The sequence below is a fragment of the Camelus bactrianus genome, chromosome 32 (genome assembly GCF_048773025.1).
Source record: "Camelus bactrianus isolate YW-2024 breed Bactrian camel chromosome 32, ASM4877302v1, whole genome shotgun sequence".
NCBI lineage: Eukaryota > Metazoa > Chordata > Mammalia > Artiodactyla > Camelidae > Camelus > Camelus bactrianus.
Window position 1 is genome coordinate 23,178,073 of NC_133570.1, and position 18,590 is coordinate 23,196,662.

Consider the following 18,590-nt stretch of genomic DNA (forward strand, 5'->3'; position numbering starts at 1 on the left):
GGGGCCAACAACCTGCGCTCGGGCCCCGCCCCTCTCCCCTGTTGCTGCACGCATCTCGGTATGTGTGTGTGTGTGTGTGTCTGTGTGTGGTGTATGTGTGTGTGCTGTACGGTGTGTGTGGTGGTATGTGTGGTGTAGGGCATCCTGGGTTACTGCTGAGTGTCTAATTGTGGGGTATCGGGAAGGCGGTGCCCGGGAACATGGATTTGTCCTGTCAGTTTCTCCAAGTGGAGTAGGGGGGCTTTAGCCCACATCCACTTTTGCACAAATATCTCAGGCATCTCACTGTGGGACACCAGAGGTGGTGATGGGCTTTCAAAGGGTTTCCTGGGGCCCCCGCCCCTGCGGCCTCTCCAGGAACTAGGCACCTGGGGAGGAGGTGGTAGAGCCCCAGCCCTGCTCTCAGACCAGGTGGTCTTGGCCCCGTCCACCCTCAGAAGCTGGGGAGGGAGGTTATGTATGGGTAGTGGCCCTACCTTGACACAGTGCTCTAACACTGCCACCTTCCCTGACTTGGAGCCCAGGCTCAGCTTTGGTCACAACCTGTGCCCAGGCATCCTCTGCTGTGGTGGCTAGACTCCAGTAAGTCCCCTATGAATCTTGTCTCCTGGTAATCACACTCTTGTGTGGTACCAACCACACCAAAGAGGGCTGACTTGTGTGAGAAAAAGGAATAGCGTGGAAATGATGGTGTGCAAGACATCACGTTAGGTCATACAGACACTGATTGCAGCTTCAGCCTTGCTCTTCTGGACCACTTGCTCTGGGGAAGCCAACACTACATCCTAAGGACACATAGCAAGAAACCAAGGCCTCCTGACCAAAGCCTGCACAAATTTGCCACCTACAGAGGGACTGATCTTGGAAGTGGATCCTCCTCCTTGGTGACCTCTCACCACCTTATGAGAGACTTTTAGCCAGAACAACACAGGAGAGCCAGATGTGGTGTGCAGTAATCAAAGCTTATTATTGTTTGAAATCACTAATTTAGGAGTAACTTGTTGTGCAGGAAAAGATAACAAATTTGGATAAAAGTAATATATATCATTAATGCAGATAACTAATTCCAGTATTTGGAAACAGGATGCTGTGAAAACAAACACTGAAACGTGGGAGTTTTGGAACCAACAAAGTGCAGAAGCCAGAAGGACTTCGAGAAGAGCAGTAGGGAAGGCAGAAATGCCTTTCAAGGGTCTGTTAGAAGAAGCCTGACAGTCCTTGAGGAGAGTTTGGATGAGAACTTAAAGGAAAGACAGAAAAGTGTTTCTGGAAATTGGAGAGAAGGGAAACTTTGTTATGTCATGACAGAAAGTTTAGTAACACTGTCAACTGCTAAACATGGTGGAAGAAACTAACATGGAAAGTAGAAAATGTGCCTAACGAACTGGGTGATCTGACTGAAGAGGTTTCCAGCCAGACTGGTGAAGGTGTTTCCTGGCTACTTGCTGCTTCTAGTAAAATAGGAGGGGAGATAAGTCTAGTATTAAACAAAAAGGATCTAGGAATTACTGGTTTTGAAAACTTCCAGCCTCTCCGGATGGCAAATGATGCTGAAATGGAGAAATGGTCTACAAGCAAAGATTAAATCCAGAGCACAGTCAGGAAAACATGGTATAAAGATGAAGTTGCATGAAAAGATGTTCACTTAAAATGGCTTAAAGACTTAAATATAAGACAAGACACGATAAACCTCCTAGAAGAAAACATAGGCAGAACGTTCTCTGACATAAATCTTAGCCATGTTCTCCTAGGGCAGTCTAACCAGGCAATAGAAATAAAAGCAAAAATTAACAAATGGGACCTAACTAAACTTATAAGCTTCTGCACAGCAAAGGAAACCATAAGCAAAACAAAATGACAACCTATGGAATGGGCGAAAAATATTTGCAAATGTTGCAACTGACAAAGGTTTAATTTCCAGAATATATTAACAGCTCATACAACTTAATAACAAAAAACAAACAACCTAATCCAAAAATGAGCAGAGAGTCTAAACAAGCAATTCTCCGATGAAGACATACAAAAGGCCAATAGGCACATGAAAAAAATGCTCATTATCGCTAACTATCAGAAAAATGCAAATCAAAACTACAATGAGGTATCACCTAACACCAGTCCGAATGGCCATCATTAAAAAGTCCACAAACAATAAATGCTGGAGAGGGTGTAGAGAAAAGGGAACCCTCCAACACTGTTGTTGGGTATGTAGGTTGGTGCAGCCATTATGGAAAACAGTATGGAGATTCCTCAAAAAACTAAAAATAGACTTACCATATGATCCAGCAATCCCACTCCTGGGCATATATCTAGAAAAGATGAAAACCCTAATTCAAAAGATACATGCACCCCAGTGTTCACAGCAGCACTATATACAATAGCCAAGACGTAGAAGCAACCTAAATGTTCATCGACAGATGACTGGATAAAGAAGCTGTGATATATTTATACAATGGAATACTACTCAGCCATATAAAGAATAAAATAATGCCATTTGCAGCAACATGGATGGACTGGGAGATCATCATTCTAAGTGATATAAGCCAGAAAAAGAAAGAAAAACATCATATTATATCATTTCATATTTGGAATCTAAAAAAAAAGGAAGGAAAAAGAGGACACTAATCAATTCATTTATAAAACAGAAACAGATTCACAGGCTAGTAAACAAACTTATGGTTACCAAGGGAAAGGGGGTGAGAAGGGATGAATTTGGTAGTTTGGGATTTGCAAATGTTAGCCACTACGTATAAACAATAGATTTAAGAAAACAAGAAAAAAAAAAGATGTTCACCATCAGCTGTCAGGGAAATACAAAAAAAACAAAAAAACAAAAAACAAAAAACACAACGTGACCCCACTTCACACCCTGAACGGCTGAACTAGCACAGAGATAATGATGAGGGCGTGGAGAGCCTGGCAGCTGCGCACCCTGCTGCTGGGAAGCTAAATGATGCAGCTGCTTTGGAGAAGAGTCTGGAAGCTCCTCACAAGGTTAAAAATACAGGCATACCTAGTTTTACTGAACTTTCTTTTTTTTTAATTTAAAAAATTTTAATCGAATACTGCACTTTCAAAGACATTGAGTTTTTTTTTTTAAACAAGTTGAGGGTTTGTGTCAACCCTGTGACAGGCAAGTCTATCAGCGCCATTTTTTCATGTCATTGCTCATTTCATGTCTCTGTGTCACATTTTGGTAACTGTTGAATTATTTCAAACCCAACACCAGCAAAAAGATTTTGAATTGTGGAAGGCTCAGATGATGGTTAGCATTTTTTAGCAATAAAGTATTTTTTAAGTAAGGCATGTACATTTTTTTAGACATAATGAGTGTTTGTTATCTGAGTGCCTCTTGTCTCAGTTCTGGTTTGTGTCTCGGTGTGCCTGTGTGTGTGTTTGTGTGTGTGTATGTGCGTGCTTGGTGGGTGAGTGTGGAGAGTTTGGTTCATGCGACCCTGAATGAAATGGACAGGTTTCTAGGAGCGCATGCCGGGTCTGGACAGTTGACCTACCCATTGTCCCCATCATGTCCCCCTGGCCCTAGATCCCTGGTTCACACTGCCCCCTCCATGGGAGTGGACCCATTTCTCTTCGCCAGAAAGAAGACTGTGTCCTTTGCTTGGGACCACCTAGACCTGGAGGGCACAGGCCCTGAGGAAGGCCCAGCTCCTGCCCTTCACCCTGGGCCTTTCTTCCGACAGAGGTGAGTGGTAGGGTGAGGTGGAGTTGGGGGGGGGACTGGGAGGGGGCGAGTTATCAGGGGAGGGGCCTGCAGCCTCCCCCAGCCTCCCTATCCTGGGAAGAGATGTGGCCACCCTCGCATCTGGGAGGTGGGACACCTGCTAGTGTTGAAACTCGCTTGTTGTCATCGGGAGAAACCCCGACACGTGGTGACCAGAAGTGCGAGCAGCGAAGTGTTCCCTGTGAAGGGGGAGAAGGCTGCGGAAGGAGAGCGGCGGATGGAAGGACTGGGCTTTCCTCTGCAGAAAGGGACATGCTGCGGTTCCCCTTTATACCGCCCCTGGTTGGGGGGTGGGGTGGAGACTGTGACCCGAGGCTGCAGGAGCAGGAGACGAGACCTGGAGGCGGGAAGGGAGCTTATTCCTGGAGGGCAAGTCCAAGCCCCGGGCCCTGCAGAAGTGAGGTGGGAGCTCTTGGTTTGGAGGGTGGGGGCAGATGGGGTCCTGGTCAGACTTAGGTTTAACAGGCTGGCTCTGAGAGGGCCAGGGCCAAACCCGAGGCCTGGAGAGGTGAGGCCGGTGGGGGCACGATGGCTCCGTCCAGGGGACTGGCCCAGCAGGAAGCAGCACCGGGGTCTGAGGTCACCGGGAGGGTTTAAGCAGCAGGGCGAGTCCCAAGTGCTGCTAAGATGTCAAAGATGAGGACAGTGGGGAGGGTACAGCTCAGTGGTAGAGCATGTGCTTAGCGTGCCCGAGGTCCTGGGTTCAATCTCCAGTCCCTCTACTAAAAAAATAAAATAAAAAGGTGAGGGCAGAGAGGTGACCTTTGGCCGCAGGGAGGCGGAGGTGACCCAGTCCCCTTCACCAGGAATATCAGGAATACCAGGACGAGGTCCATCCCAGGGGCTGGTTGTCGTGAGGATGGCCTTGACATGGGGACCCCAGCCCAAGGCAAGATTAGGGGAGCCCCCGAGGACCCCCGTGTGGGCAGTGTGTCCATCTGTCCCAGGTGGCCCTCCAAATTCAGCCTCCTCTGTGGGTGGGAGGGTGAGACACAGAGTTACGGGGCTCACCTGTCCAAGGTTGGACCCCAGGCTTATCTCATTGGTCGCGAGGCTGGGCCCCCAGGGCAGGCAGGTCAGGGGGCTAGGGTCCCCGCCCAGACTGGTCAGAGCCACTCCAGGCTGGATGTTCCAGGGCTGCTGAGGCCAGCAGCAGGCAAACAAGGCCATTAACAGGTAATGAGCTCGTTACTGAGGTCAGGCAAAGTCATTACTGGGTAATGAGTTACCCTCAGCAGAGCCTGGGGAATGCTTGGGTAGCAGGAGCCACCAGGAGGCCAGGGATATTTCCAGGGCCTAGTGAGCCCAGCCCCCTCAGGAAGCCCCGTTCCCGCAGCAAGACCAGGAACACGTCACTGCCCCTCGCCTGCAGCTCAGGGGGCCAGCCAGGACCTTCTGGACTACACAGACCTACCACTTGGGTCCCAGGCCTCCCCTGGCCACTGCAGGCCTTCCCAGCCTCTGTTGCCCCTGAGCCCTCACCACTTCCTGGCCAGCAAAGATGCACCCTGGGCTCTGATGGCAGGGAGGAGACAGGCAAGGCCATGGGGACCACTGGAGGTCCTGAGGCAGGACGAACCAGCCCAGAATTGTGTTATGAGCAGTGGCCCAAGGCAGACCTGCTGGCTTAGTCTACCAGGGCCCCACTACATGGCCTGCACTTTGGGGCCTGAAGGGTACATCGTCTTCCCTTCCCTACAGCCGGATCTGGGGGCCAGGCTCCCCTCTGCAGCCTCCCTTGCTCAGCCTCTGAAGGCCCAGCCAGTCCGGCCAGATGGAGAGCACAGACCTGGCCCTAGACCCCCGGTTCACACTGCCTCCTCCATGATGAGCTCAAGACTGACCCCCACCCGGTGGCCTGTCCCCTTCGGGCCCCTTCATGGAGTGTCCCCCCGACACATAGGCCCTCAGAGCCCACCTGCTTCAGGGACCTCCACCTGCCTCTCTGTGTCCCTGGCTTCACTGAGAGACAGGCGGGCCGGAAGCTGGTGTGCATTCAGCTGCAGAAGACAGACTCCCGTGCCCTGGAGCACCCACACCCCCTTTACCTGGTGGGGTAGGGGGACCTGGGACCTGCATCTCCAGACTCTCCTCCAATGACCATGAGGCTCCTCTCCCCTCTGAGGCCATCAGAGCCCCTCCAACATGCGAAGCCCTGCCCCCTGAACAATCCTGGCTCACACCTCCCCTGGGGCTCTGGGAAATCAAACCTCCCATCCAGGCAGCTGCCAAGGTTTAAGAGCAACAGGATGCAAGGGTGACGTGACATCATAAAGTCACAGGGAATGACTGCCCCCCTCCTCCGGGCAGAGGAACCCGGGGCGTTCTCTCCTCCATGAGTTTATGAAGGCATGGTGCCAGGCTGGGGACAGCCTGGGAGCTGGTGGCCTCCCATGGACACAGCATAGTCCTGGCATGCAGAAGGGGGCGGGGCCCAGTCAGCCCTCCACGCAGGGAGCTATCTGGCAGGCTGGGCTGTGAGGAGCTTCCAGAAGGAACTGGGAAGCAGGCCTGTGTGCAGCCTCTGGCCCAGTGGCTCTGTCCCTGCTGGTGACCCAAAGGGACAGCCCCCACCTCGCTCTGACCAACTGCCCACAGTGAGGGCTCCCCATCCCAGCTCATCACCACAGGCCTTATCATTGGCCCTGGTCCCTCCACCGATGCCCCTCCAGCCAAGGTCACCACACCTCCCTCTCCACCCTCACTGAACTTGAGCCATGGGGCTCAGGGTCGAGCTGACCACCTCTCTCCATTTGCCTTGATCAACACCTCTGCAAAGCCCCCTCTGGACCCATGGGGCCCCCAGGCCCCACCCCCGCCTTTGTCTTCTCCACACACCTGCTGTGGGACCCTCTGCCACGGGCCGGGACCCATCTCTGCAGCCCCTGCAGGACCCTGGGCTCCTCACTGCAAAGACTTGGCCCATATCACAGCCCTCCAGCAGCCTCTGTCTTCCCCGGCCAAGGAGGTGCCCTGGCAGCCCACCCTCGCTCCACTAGCCTCTCATATCCACATCTGCTGGTCTGCAAATCTGGAATCTCTCCTGGACCCTCTCCCACCCTCTTGGCCTCCTGCCGGCCCCTCCTGAAAATCTTAGAGCCTCCTGCATTTCACAGGTGAGGTTCAGAGAATGCAGCGTCCCTGGCCACCCAGTGGGGCTCCAGCAGGCCTGGGGAAGGAATCCAGGCCTGTGTCAGCAGTATTTTAATTACTGATTGGGGGGTAGTTGGTTAACGAGGCTCTAAGGGATTAGCAGAGCCAGATGCTGGCAGTCTCCAGGGGCCAGGTGACTCAGCAGGAGTAGAGGTCTGAGGGGTTGACGGAGCGCCAAGTTCGCGCCTCCCCGCACTGTCCAGAGACAGGCTGCAATGAATGAATGAGATCACGAACAGAGAGGCCCAGGTGTGTTCACAGTGGCAGGGGGCCAGAGTGGCCCAAGAACAGGGGTGACAGCACCCCAGTCACACACACACACACACGCCACCCCCAACTGTGGGCCCTGGGACACAGGTTCCAATGCTTGTCCTGCCATCTGCCCTCCCAGCCTCGCCTGGACCTGCGCCAGGCCCTCCCTCCCCAAAGTCTGCTGAGCACCGAATCCTAACTAGCCCCTGGAGTTCAGTGAACACAGCAAGCTGGGCATGGGGGCTGCCCTCCAGAGGGGCACCCAGCACCCCATTCCTGGCCTGGTGATGGGCCCGGGAGGCAGTGAATGTGCGAAGGCACCAGGGTGAGAAAGACTGGGTGCAGTGGTGAGGGGCTCCCACAGAATGTGAATAGGTGGGAAGGACAGGAAAGACAGCGGGGATGGCCATGAGGGCCTTGAATGCCAGGCCAAGGAGCTGCACAGCTCGCCAAGGGGGGCCCCGCCCGGGACCCTCAGGCCCAGACTCATTCACCCAAGAACTCCATCTGACATCCAGCCTGTGCAGCACACCTGGCCCTGTGCTTGGGATCCTACTGTGGATGGAGGCGGATAGAAAACGGCCATTTAATCAGGACTGTGAAGGTGCAGTGGGGGAGGGGCTGAGCTACCTGTTGGGCTGCCCTGCCGAAGTGGGGTGAGTGGGAGCATCCAGGCGAGGAGGGGAGCAGGGGGCACATTCCAGGCAGGAAACAGCCTATGCAAAGGCCAGGACACGGCCAGTGTGAGACGGCTGGACCTCCAGCAGCCTCCTGAAGGCAGGGGCACAGCAGAGCACAAAGGAGACACCTGAAAAGCTTAGATGTCGGGGCCAAAGTGCATGGGTGGGTTCCTGCACATGTGGATGGATGGCAGCGCAGTGGGGAGATGACCGTAGCCTGGATTGCATTATGGGAGGAGGAGGTCCTAGCCAGTGAGGAGGGCTGTGGCCGTGACCACACCTGCCCTCCCCTGACTGTGTTGGGGCCAGTAGCTTTGAGCAGAGAATGTGAGCTGGTTTCCCAGTTGGGTTTGGGTGCCTGGGGTTCTGCAGCTGTTGTTTCACGTCCCAGTCACCTCTGCCCAGAATCCTGTCCAAGCCCCTTGTTGGGACCCACTCCCTTCGTGGTCCCACGGGCAAGTCCTGCACGCTGAGGCCTGCCAGCGCAGTTCCCCTGCTTCCCTGGGGCTCCATCCTCGCGGGTCTGAGCCCTGCCAGGGTTCCCCCGGCTGCAGGCCAGATCCCCTGAGATCTGGGTCGTTCCCACTGTGGCCCCGGGGGCCTTCTCCACGGAGCGTCGCCCGGGCCCCAGCGGTCGCTAGGCTGCGGGTTGTAGCTCCAGCCAGGCCAGGCGCTGGAGGCGGTGGTGGGGGCGACGGCGGTGCAGATGGCGGCAGAGCCCGGGCGCCCATGGGCCCAAGCGCGCAGAGCGTACGGTGCCAGCGAGGCGCTGCAGCGCGCGGTGGGCCGCCGGCGGGACCCCGGGACGCAGCCCAACGGGCCAGGACTGGAAGAAGCCCGCGCCCCGGGCCGCCTGGCTCGTCTGCGGGGCCAGCTGCGGGCGGAGGCGGCGGCGCGGGCCGACGCGCCCCGGCTGCTGCGGCTGGTGGACCGCGCGGGGGCCGCGGCGGGGGCCGCAGGGAAAGGGGATGTCGAGGAGGGGCGCAGCCGCGGTTCGGTGTGCTCGGTGTGCGGGGAGCCGCGCGGCGGGGCCACCTACCCGGCGGGCGTCCTGGAGGTGAGCGAGCGGAGGCTGCAGGAGGGCCTGGCGGCCGTGCGGGCCGAGCTGGGTGCGGGGCTGGAGGCGCTGCGCGCGGAGCTGCGGGCCGAGCTGGACGCCCTGCGCGCGCTGCTCCCGCCCCCTCCGCCGCCCGCCCGCCGCGAGCCCCGCGTCCCCCGCGGACCGGCCCTGCTGCGGGCGCTGGGCACCGCGAAAGCCCTGGCCGCGGGCGCGAGTTCCGCCGAAGACGCCTCAGACGGCCCGGCCGACGGCAGCGCAAGCCGGGTCCCGGCCCGGAAGAACCTCAAGAAGACCCCGGTGCCGCCCGGGGCGCCGCAGGGCGGTGGGGATTAAGCGCGGCCGCGCCCAAGGGGCCCGGGGCGAGGGGCTGGGGCGCTGCCGCTGGCCGAGGGACTTTGCTACCCCGGGGAGGGGCGGACTGGTGGCTCGAGGGGCGCGGAGGGAGAACGGTCCTCCGACGCCGCCTGCTCGGCTTGGGCATCGGAAGGGGCGGGAGTGCGGATGGCTCTCGAGTAGCAGGCCACCGCTGAGGTTCAGGCTGGAGGAGGGGCGGAGCCCCTTTGGGCGCTAGAGCCGGGAAGGGTCGGGCCAGTGTTCTGTCAGGCCCCAAGAGTGAGGTGGGGAGCGCCCTGGGCCCGCAGGTGGGACTCCTCCACCTTGGAGATTGCTAGTGTGATTTCAAGGGTCTCAAGGAGAGGGTCAGGCCCTCCAGCACTGGGGTGGAGAGTGTGACCCACACACCAAGCAACAGACACCGGGGATACGTGGGTGGCTGGGACACTGTCACTTGGATGCAGCCTCACTCAGGACAGTGTTACCCTGATGTACAACCACCTTCTAGTCCGGATCAGTGGACAGCAGCCTGATTCTAGCCAGCTTCATTCTCCTGACTGTCCAACCCACCCTCTCCTGGACAGCGATCTGGTCAGTGCCCCCTGGACTCTTAGCTTCGCTTTGAACAGTGACGCCAAGTCCGCTTAGCCCTCACATGGCCGCATCACAGGCAGTCATCCGACAGCAGTGTCTCTCTGGACAGTGTCAACTCCACCTACATCAGACTCTGCAGCCCACCTTCCCAGAGTGTCGCCTGGCCAGGTCTCACTTGGTACAGATAGCTCTTCACTCGCTGTCCCTGTCACCAGAACCCATCCGCTGAGCCGGGCCTAAAGTGCAGGGGCTGGAACCAGCAGCTTCTTACATCCTGGCCTTGGGGAGGCAGCAGCTGGAGGTGTTACTTAACCACACAGTGCCCAGGGTGTCACCCAGCTCGTTTATAAAATAAAATGTGTAATCCTGGGCTTTAGAAGTCTGGGGATCCAGGTGTGAGATGTAGGTTGGGAATTGGGGTGCCTTCTTCCTGAGAGGGATCTGGGGACGTCTGGGTCTGCAGGGGGGGTCTGTGGTGGAGGAGGGTCGCTCAGGAGTCTCGTTGTATGGACGGGCACATGGAGGCTTCTATGGAAGCAGCAGTTCGCCCAGGCCGCCCCTCCTCCACCCAGCTACACAGGGCCAAGATCAGTCTGTGTGATGTAGGTGGAGTTTATTGCAGGAAGAGGGTCTCGTCTGCATCCTAGGGCCCCCTTCAGAGCCATAAGCTGAGCCCCAGGCCCAGCAGAGCCCCAAACCCTCGGCCCAGGTTGGGGGCTGCTGCCTGGATGGAGGTGTAGGGGGAGGCTGAGACCCTGCGCCCACCGAGAGGCTGCTGCGGCAAGACGTTCTCCCTTAGCGGCGCCGGGTGCGAACCAGGGGCCTGGGCCAGGGTCTGGAACTGGGCCACCTGAGGGTACAGGGCAGAGGCAGTCAGGATACGCTGTGCGGGAGGGTGGCAGGCGGGTGGAGGGGGTTTGGGGGGCAGGGCAGGGTGGCGGCCGCACCTGTGCACGCCCAATGGGGACAGTGTCCTCAGAGATGGTCCAGAGCACCGCAAGCCTGCAGCAAGGCATGGTCAGCGACCCCTGATAGCGGTAGGAGCGAGAGAGGCCAGAGGTGCCCGGCAGCAGCGAGGCCAGTGGGAAAGTGGATGCCAGCTTCATGGAGGCCCCTGGGTGGGGAATGGGCAGCAGGTTGGAAGCAGCTTCCTTGTGCCTAGACACCCCCGCCCCGGCTGTCCCCGTTGAGCACCCCCCACCCTGTGCTCCTCATTGCGCGCAGACATGTTCCTGAGGCCCCACACGAGGGCCGAGAAGTTGGCGTTGTCAGAGTCCTGCTTCTGGGGAGGGGACTCCGAGTGAGAGGGTATCAGAGTGGGGAGGTCTCAAAAAGGGGGAACACTGAACGGGGTGTAGGAGAGACTAAGTGGGAAGAGGGTAGGTTCCCAGTGAGGGGTGTTTGCTGAGGGGGTCACCCCCACTGAGCCCGCAGAACCACCACCTCCCACTGGCCCCATCCTCCCACAGAACCCATCAAATCCTATAAACCCTTTAGAGGCCCCATTGCCCACCCAGGACTACACAGGCCACCTGCCCCCTCTACAGACCCCCACGGACCCCTTTCTTGAGTGCAAGCAGTCACCCAGCACCCGCCTCCCTGCCAGGAGTCACATGCCCCCTCCCTCACCACCAAGAGCACGGCCAGCACTGCCAGGCCGTCAGGGTGACCTCGGGCCTCTCCAGTGCTCAGGTACCGGGTGCTCATGTGGACCACGTGCATCTGGGGAGACACAGACCATGGGAGGTACCCAGCTGCCCCCAGAACGCTCCCCCTGGCCTCCCTGGGCACTCCCACCACCCTTCCACAAGCCCAGGCCCACCTCCATGGGGCGATGCTGCCCATCCAGGCTGTGCTCTGAGCCCGCTTGCCCGGGGCACCCCCAGTGGAAGTGCAGCTGCAGCGCTCGGTAGGCAGGTGGTGGCAGTCCGGCACCCCGCACCTCCAGGGGGCTCTGTGAGCCAGTGTCCACGTGGAGGAGCACTGAGGGAGAGGTGGGAGCACATGACATCCTCTTTCCCCCACCCAGCTGCCCCTCTCGGGCCAGCCTGCTTCCTTCTGGGGCTCCACAGAAGCACCACGCAGTCGGTATCTAAGCCCCTTTGTTGGTGGCCGGGTGAGGCCCCCCACACCGCAGTGGAAACCCCACCCCCTGGATGGAGGGGAGCAGATGGACTCCTGTGGCTGGAGTCCTGATGCACTGCAGCTACGTGACTGTGGGGGTTGTGGGGATCCCAGGGCACCTGACTTCTGGGTATGTCCTGACTTCTGGTCCTTAGGGACAATGGCTGATTGCTACTGGTAGCGGGGTCCTGACATCTTTCTGGGGGAGGTCCCCAACCCCAGGGTACTGACCTGTATGACCATCATTCTCCAGTGTCCAGGGGCCTGGAGGTGCTGAGTCATAGCCTTGGAAGATGAAGGGTCCAAGGGTCAGGTCCTGCTGGACCAGGTGAAGGTCGATGTTGATAGGGGACTGGGCAGGGCCCTCACAGGCAGGGGCCATCTCCTTCCAGTGGGTGGGGCCTGAGGGAACAGGTCTGGGCTCTGTAGGGGGGCTCAGGAGGCAATATGAAGGTACACAGAGGAAGGTGGCCCCCCCACATACCCAGAGAATAGTCCAGTGGCAGGAAACTCCTCCCTGCTCGGCCCCAACCTGATAGGTCATGACTGACACCCTGCCCTCGCCAATTCTGGCCCAGTCATGATGTTTGCAACACCAAAATAGGAGCAAGCACACTCTGACATAGCCCTGGCAGGCAGTCTGACCCACGCAGAAGGGGGCTGGGAGGGTCTCCTGCCACAGGTCACACACCCACACAGGGGACCACCACCACCTGCTCACACGTGGGCCACACCGACAGGCTTACAGATTCTGCCTGATGCCAGCAGCTTGGCACACACTGCAGGACTGGGGAAGCCAGTAGCCACAGACCTGGACATGCAAGGGGACATTCACACACATGCTGCCTGCTGCTCAGTCACTGTGGCCCCGACCACAGACAGAAAACCCACAGAGACCACAGAAGCACAGTGTGTGGACCACTGCTGGCCACACTAGCACCCGACTGTCTGTGGCCACAGGACGTAGACTGATGCCACACAGCCTCAGGTGACACTGTCCTCACCACACTTTGGGTCCTGGGAGTCATAGCACCAGGCACCTGTGAATGATGGCAGGGTTTCAGGCAGGCTGTCTCAACCCAGGGCCGAGAATGGAAACACAGGGCTTAGGCAGTGGGTGGCAGGCAGACCCTGCTCTCCTGTTGCCCCAATTCTAGGAGCTCCCCAGGGCCTAAAGCGCAGTAGAGGGAATGGTGGGGGAGGGTAGGTTCAGGGCAGTGGGGCAGGAGCCTGCGCTCACCTTCCCAGTCGCTGCGCACCACCACCCCACTGCGAGGAAGGTGAGTGCCAAGCCAGGGGACCTCATGGTGCTGCAGTCAGTGGGCCGAGGCAGCCAGCAACTGTAGAGAATTTATTAGCGTGGTGGGCTAGGGGTGGGGCTGAGTTCTGGGGGCTCACAGCTGCATGGGAGGGGTCAGAGGGGCGGCACCCAGACAGGGCCTCCAGTGGGGAGACAGCTGGAGCTTGCCAGGCACTCGCTCTGATCCCGGCACCCCTGCAGCTGCCAGCAACAACCACCGGCATCTACCAGAGCTAAACGTTTTCACAGACTCCCCCCCACCCCACTAATCCTGAGGGGGGGGTGCTATTAACATGCCCATTCCCAGATGAGGAAACGGAGGCTGGGGACCAGGAGTGACACGCCAAGGACACCAGGAAGGACGAAGTTCCAGGGGGAGGGCATCTTGGATCCCAGTGCCTTTGACTTGGGGGGCTGGCATGTGGAGGATGCCCAAGACCACAGCCTCCCTTCTACTGGCGCAACCCCGGGGACCAAAGGGTCCCGGAAGCTGCTACCCTCTCTGCCCAGCCCCGGTGGGGCTTCTGCAGCAGCTCGAGACCCCGGAATCCAGCGGACCCCAGGCTGTGGCCAGAGCCCCAGTCACTCTCTTGGAAAGTGGGACTCCAATTTCCCCGCCACTCAAGTGTCCCGGAGAGAAAGTGACGCACTGGAAGGTGCTCAACGCTGGCGTCCCCAGTCCAGAGGACCTGGCCTTCCCTGAGGTGGGGCGCGGGTGCTGTCCGCGGTGCTGATGGGGCCAGCCACCACCCCGCAGGTGTTCAGGAACAAGGGCCGCCTTTCCAAACCCCTACCCCCACAAAGTCCTCACCGGTGCCTGTCTTAGCCCTGACCCCTTGCCCGGCCAGCAGGCTGGGTCAGGAAGGCAGCAAGAGGACCCGCCTGAAGTTGAGTCCCCTGGGCACCCTCTTGTTCCCATTTCAGGAATTGGGAAATTGAAAGGACTACAATAAGAGAACAGAAGGAACAGGGGTCTCAGAGCCCCACGCCTGCCCCTGGCTTCCACAGGGTGCCCAACTCCTCCATGCACCTACTCCTGCACCTGTGCCTCGGTCCCAGTGTGGTTGGAACTCCCACCCCAGCTTGGGTTACACCAAGGACAGATCACACTTCTTCCAGAACACAAATTTATTTGGCATTTGGATGAAATGGTTCTCACAGCATCTTAAGAAAAGAATTAGTGCCAACCCAACCAAAAATTAACCCAAACTAAAAACCCTCAGTGAAAGGAAAACATAAAAAACAGGCATTGAGACAATGTACAGTATCGACACCCACCTCCACCAGGCAGGTCAGGTCTCGGGGCAGGAGGCCCCTCCCAAGAGCTTGCCTGTCCCTCTAGGGGTCCAGCGTGCCCGTCCCTGCCAGGAGCACAAAGGTCTCCACCAGGGCTGGTCTCAGGACTCATCCGACCACGGGTAACAATCAGATCTTACCAAGCACTGGTGGGGGGCGGGCTGCCTTGCTCCACCAGCTATGGAGACACAGTGGGCAGCAGGCAGGGCCTGCAGCAGCACTGCCCACAGGCCTCCTGTCCAGCCCAAGGACACCAGTGGGCTGAGCCACCCTGGACAGAACCCTGGCCAGTACAGAAACAGCCCCCCCCTCCAGTCTGCCTCAGGCCACCCTCAGTGCCTCCCACACACCTGACTGGCCCAGCAGTCCTTCGGTCCCCAAAAGAGGTCCTCCAGTCCCACACATTTGTGGCCTGCCCTGTACATCTGGATCTGAGGCCTGGGCCAGAGGTACAGGGTCTGGGAGGGGCCCTGAGCTGCTGCAGCCAGGCCCCCATGGGGTACAGCCTCCAAAGCAGGTGTGTTCAGGACCCTTCCCCAGCACCAACAAGGCCTGTGGCTGCTGCTCTGAGTCCAAAGCATGCTGGAGCCGCCACACGCTTCCTGCTTTGCCTTCAGCAGCCAGTATGGGCATGTGTGCCCGGGAGACCGCTCTCCAGCACCAGCCCCTGCTCGGCATGCAGCCCGCCTGCCTGAGGCCTGCCTCCAGCACACTGGCTCCTGGAGGCCAAGCCCAGGTCTGTGGGCCACTTGAGGCCCACAACCCATCCAGGGAAGAACAAAATGGTTTCCAACTGAAGACTGAGAATGTGCCTAGAAATGGACAGCACCACCAAGGCCTGTCGCCCCAGAGCACCCACTTTGTCACCCTCTCCTTGCTGCTGGTCCAGAAAGGCTGTGAGGGGCCAGGGAAGGGCTCTGTGCTCTCAGTTGAGGGCCACACCTCAATGCCACCCAACACGCCATGGCCGTCCCTGGAAGGGAGGCCCCATGGTCGAGTCCCCGGGTACCGTCACCACCTGCAAACACTTGGACAGGTATGCACACAACTCACACGCACACACAAAAAAGAAAAGATCCAGACGTTCAACGTAGAAAAGATATGGAGTGCTAAAAATCGCACAGAACCCGCTTAATCTCCAAACCTCAGAAACACTAAAAGCCCCGGGTCAGGAGACAAGACCACCACCCAGAAGCAGGCAACAGGGTCCCTCAGTCAAAAGGTCCCAAGCGGGGCCCCCAGCACTCCATGCTGAGGATGGGGAGGCGGCATGTGGCCACCGGGCATCAGCTTAGCGGTGGTGGTGGTGTGAGAAGTGGACTCCCAGGAGATGGACAGCCTGGGACATTGGTGTCAGCCACCCCTCCTTGAAACAAACAACCCTTTATGGCACAAACAAGGTAGGGTGGGGGCAAGCCAGGCCCTGGGGCAGATTCAGCAGGAGTTGGGGGCGTAGACATGAGCCAGCCCTGGCAGGGGTCCAGGGCCCAAGACACTCATGCGCACCCGGGGGCCATGCACAGCGGTGCTGGGGAGAAAGCCATGGGGTGGGGCCAGGGTCTCCCGGCACAGAACTAGGCTTGAGGGAGCCCAGCTGGAAAGAGTGCAGAGTCCAACCTCCTTCCAAGCTCCCCTCTTCAGGGCCTCGGGCACCAGAGCCACAGGCCAGCTCCCAGCCCGGGTCAGGGTACCAGGATGTTCACAGCTGGACCCGGGGGCCAACCCCACAGCAGCCCTTGTAGAGACCTCCAAGTCCATCTGCTCTGAAGCAGAGCTGCTACCTAGACCACACTGACGGTCCTCAGACACCTGCTGCCTGGGTGCACACGGTGGCCATGGGGTCCTCTGAGGGCCTGCATCAGCAAACCAGCCCAGGAGGGCCGGTGTGGCCCCACTCGGCCCTGCCCAAAGCCACAGGGCCTTCTCCATTCCCTATTTCTGACATCTGTGGTCTCATGAATTTTGTCATTCTTCGGCCATTTAAAAAGAAAAAGACAGTGACCCAGAGCTATGCACGTCTCCGAAGCCGGCATGGAGCCTTGGGGCAGGGGCTGGCCCCCCAAGGGCCAGCGCAGTGTAGCGGGGGCCAGGCGTGCTCAGGGGCCCTTCAAGTCTCCCACGGGGATCAAGGTTTTCTCGACAGCAAACAGGAGCTCCCCGCCCATTGGGGCCATGAGCCAGCCATCCTCTACACCACAGTATTAAGAGAACTTCGGCTGTGGCGGCCGCCCCCCGGCAGCCCCTCTGTCGCAGGGGCACTGCCACTCTGGGCGGGGTCGGGGGGCACGAGCAGGACACTACTGCTGTCGGCAGAGTCTTCTAGGTCTGCCAGAGAGGCCCTGGTGGCGGGCAGAGGCTGCTCCAGGTGTCGGGGTGCTGCACCGTCACCGCCGCCATCCCCTGTGGCCGATGGGGCGGCCACTGCTGGCTCAAAGGCGTCATCATCTGCAGGAGAAGACAGGCAGTCAGCATGGGGCAGGTCTGGCTGGGGGGAGGGGTGGGCTGGAGGATCCTGCCTGAGTGCTCCCCACAACGCCAAGCAGGGGCAGCTGGCCCACAGGGCTCAACTGTGCTCGTCCCATGCCTCCGCCCTGTGGCCAGCAGCACAGCTGTGTGTGGGGGACATGCTCCGACAGTCAGCAGAACCAAGGGCAGACAGGGGGAAGCCCTTTCAGACTCAGGGGTCTAGGCAGCACGTTCATGACCTCAGTGAGTTCTTGGGAAGGGGCTAGGCAGGCAGAGAGCGGGTGCAGCCTTAGACCCAGAGCTGCAGCTGGACTATGGGACGACCATCACAGAGTACCGGATTTGAGAGCGACCAAGGCAGCCCACACCTCATGAGAGGCGCCCTCTGGAAGTGTGGGGCTCAGGGACCCAGCTCCACCTCCCCTGGGCACTGTCCTGGACCTGCAGGCCTGCTACCCTGCTCTGGAAGCACTGGCCCCCCAACAGCCTGGTCCACTAGCAGCGCCCCTGGCAGGAAGCTTGTCTACCCTGGCCCTCTGACCACAGATTGTGATAATCTGGGTCCCAAGGGCAGGGGTCAAATCCAAGTCTCTGCTGCCCACAGAGGCCACACAGGCATGGGAACCAAATCAGTGCACAGATCATGAACACAGCAGTGCCGGCCCTGCAACGTCCATCCTGCTGCATTATGCGTGCGTGCGAGTGTGACGCCAAGGGAGACGGGACGGGACACCTGTGCTGCACGACGGGGCCAGGCCAGGCTGTGGGCAGGGCACCGGGACGGTGAGACCAACCTGCCAGTCCCACACGGACAACAGACTCAAGAAACCGCTTTCTTCCCACTGGACAGGAAGGTGTAGTGTGTAGGGGTCTGCTCTGCCCAGCGCCCGGCCCCGCTCTTCCCAAGGGCTGCTCACTAACAGGTGTTCTCGGGAGGGAGGCAGGGGTGGGGGACCACCCTGCCCACGACAGACAACTCCACCCTAAGGGAAACCTAAGCGAAAGCAGAAGGCTGGGAGGCAGGAGGGACCACTGGGCCTCGGCCCTGACGCCCTGCCCAGGGGCTCACCTGCAGGGTCGTAGAACACCCCGTCTGGGTTGATGGCAGCCTCGTAGGGGGGCGGCGGGTCGTCGGGCTGGCCAGTGTCTGGGCACTTGTACGCGGTGTAGGGCGGGGGAGGGTCGTGGAAGTGGAAGGCCCCACCCTCGCCGTCATCAGAGAGGTGCAGCGGCGTGAGGCCCGTGCCAAACCCGTCGGGGCCGTAATCGAAGCCAGGGATCCTGCGGCCGAGGTTGAAGTGGTGCACTGGGCAACAGGAGGGAGACACAGAGCTAGTCACTCCCGTGCCGCACTTGCCACGTCCCCATGGCCACCTGCCCGCCACACCGAGAGCACAACTCGCCCTCTCTACCCTCCTCCACCACCGCTGGCGCCCATCAGCATGCTGCAGGCCTCGGCCCCCGCGCTCTGTGGTCTGGGTCTGACCCATGACCGCTGTGGTGAGCTGCCCACTGATATGGGGTCTTCAGACCTAGCACCGTGGTTCTGAGCCCCCACCCACTCCCCAGGGACTGGGGAGCCTCAGCTTGCTC

At 59.2% G+C, this 18,590-nt stretch overlaps 3 protein-coding genes across 6 annotated transcripts in view; 1 reads left to right on the forward strand and 2 right to left on the reverse strand.

Moving 5' to 3' along the window:
* Positions 1–34: 34 nt before the first annotated feature.
* LOC141575759 (protein FAM246A-like) lies at positions 35–9,217 on the forward strand. The gene has a single exon (XM_074355958.1). It carries the CDS (start codon positions 8,531–8,533, stop codon positions 9,215–9,217), a length of 687 nt encoding a protein of 228 aa, XP_074212059.1. The 5' UTR covers positions 35–8,530.
* A 1,007-nt stretch (positions 9,218–10,224) lies between these two features.
* Positions 10,225–14,223, reverse strand: LOC105070579 (carbonic anhydrase 15-like). Of its 2 annotated transcripts, XM_074356482.1 has the most exons (3): positions 11,441–14,223; positions 10,759–10,925; positions 10,225–10,661 (listed from the first exon to the last, which is right to left on the reverse strand). In XM_074356482.1, exons 2-3 carry the CDS (start codon positions 10,915–10,917, stop codon positions 10,467–10,469), a joined length of 354 nt encoding a protein of 117 aa, XP_074212583.1. In that variant the 5' UTR covers positions 10,918–10,925; positions 11,441–14,223; the 3' UTR covers positions 10,225–10,466. The 2 variants fall into 2 exon arrangements, with proteins under 2 accessions (XP_074212583.1, XP_074212584.1); XM_074356483.1 differs by lacking the exon at positions 11,441–14,223 and having other exon boundaries at positions 10,759–11,382.
* A 122-nt stretch (positions 14,224–14,345) lies between these two features.
* Positions 14,346–18,590, reverse strand: part of DGCR2 (DiGeorge syndrome critical region gene 2) — a 41,422-nt gene continuing 37,177 nt past the window's right edge. For all 3 annotated transcript variants that reach the window (XM_074356479.1, XM_074356480.1, XM_074356478.1), the window contains 2 exons: positions 18,067–18,303; positions 14,346–16,976 (listed from right to left, as the gene is read on the reverse strand). In XM_074356479.1, coding sequence (XP_074212580.1) covers positions 16,720–16,976; positions 18,067–18,303 — 494 coding nt within the window. In that variant the 3' untranslated portion in view covers positions 14,346–16,719. The remainder of the gene's footprint in view (positions 16,977–18,066; positions 18,304–18,590) is intronic.

Excerpts from the sequence above, each read along its gene's own strand:
- LOC141575759 (XM_074355958.1), top strand. The coding sequence starts at position 8,531 with ATGGCGGCAGAGCCCGGGCGCCCATGGGCCCAAGCGCGCAGAGCGTAC.
- LOC105070579 (XM_074356482.1), bottom strand. The coding sequence starts at position 10,917 with ATGAAGCTGGCATCCACTTTCCCACTGGCCTCGCTGCTGCCGGGCACC. Across the intron at positions 10,662-10,758 it reads TCCCCATTGGGCGTGCACAG|GTGGCCCAGTTCCAGACCCT; the intron begins GTGCGGCCGCCA and ends CTGTACCCTCAG.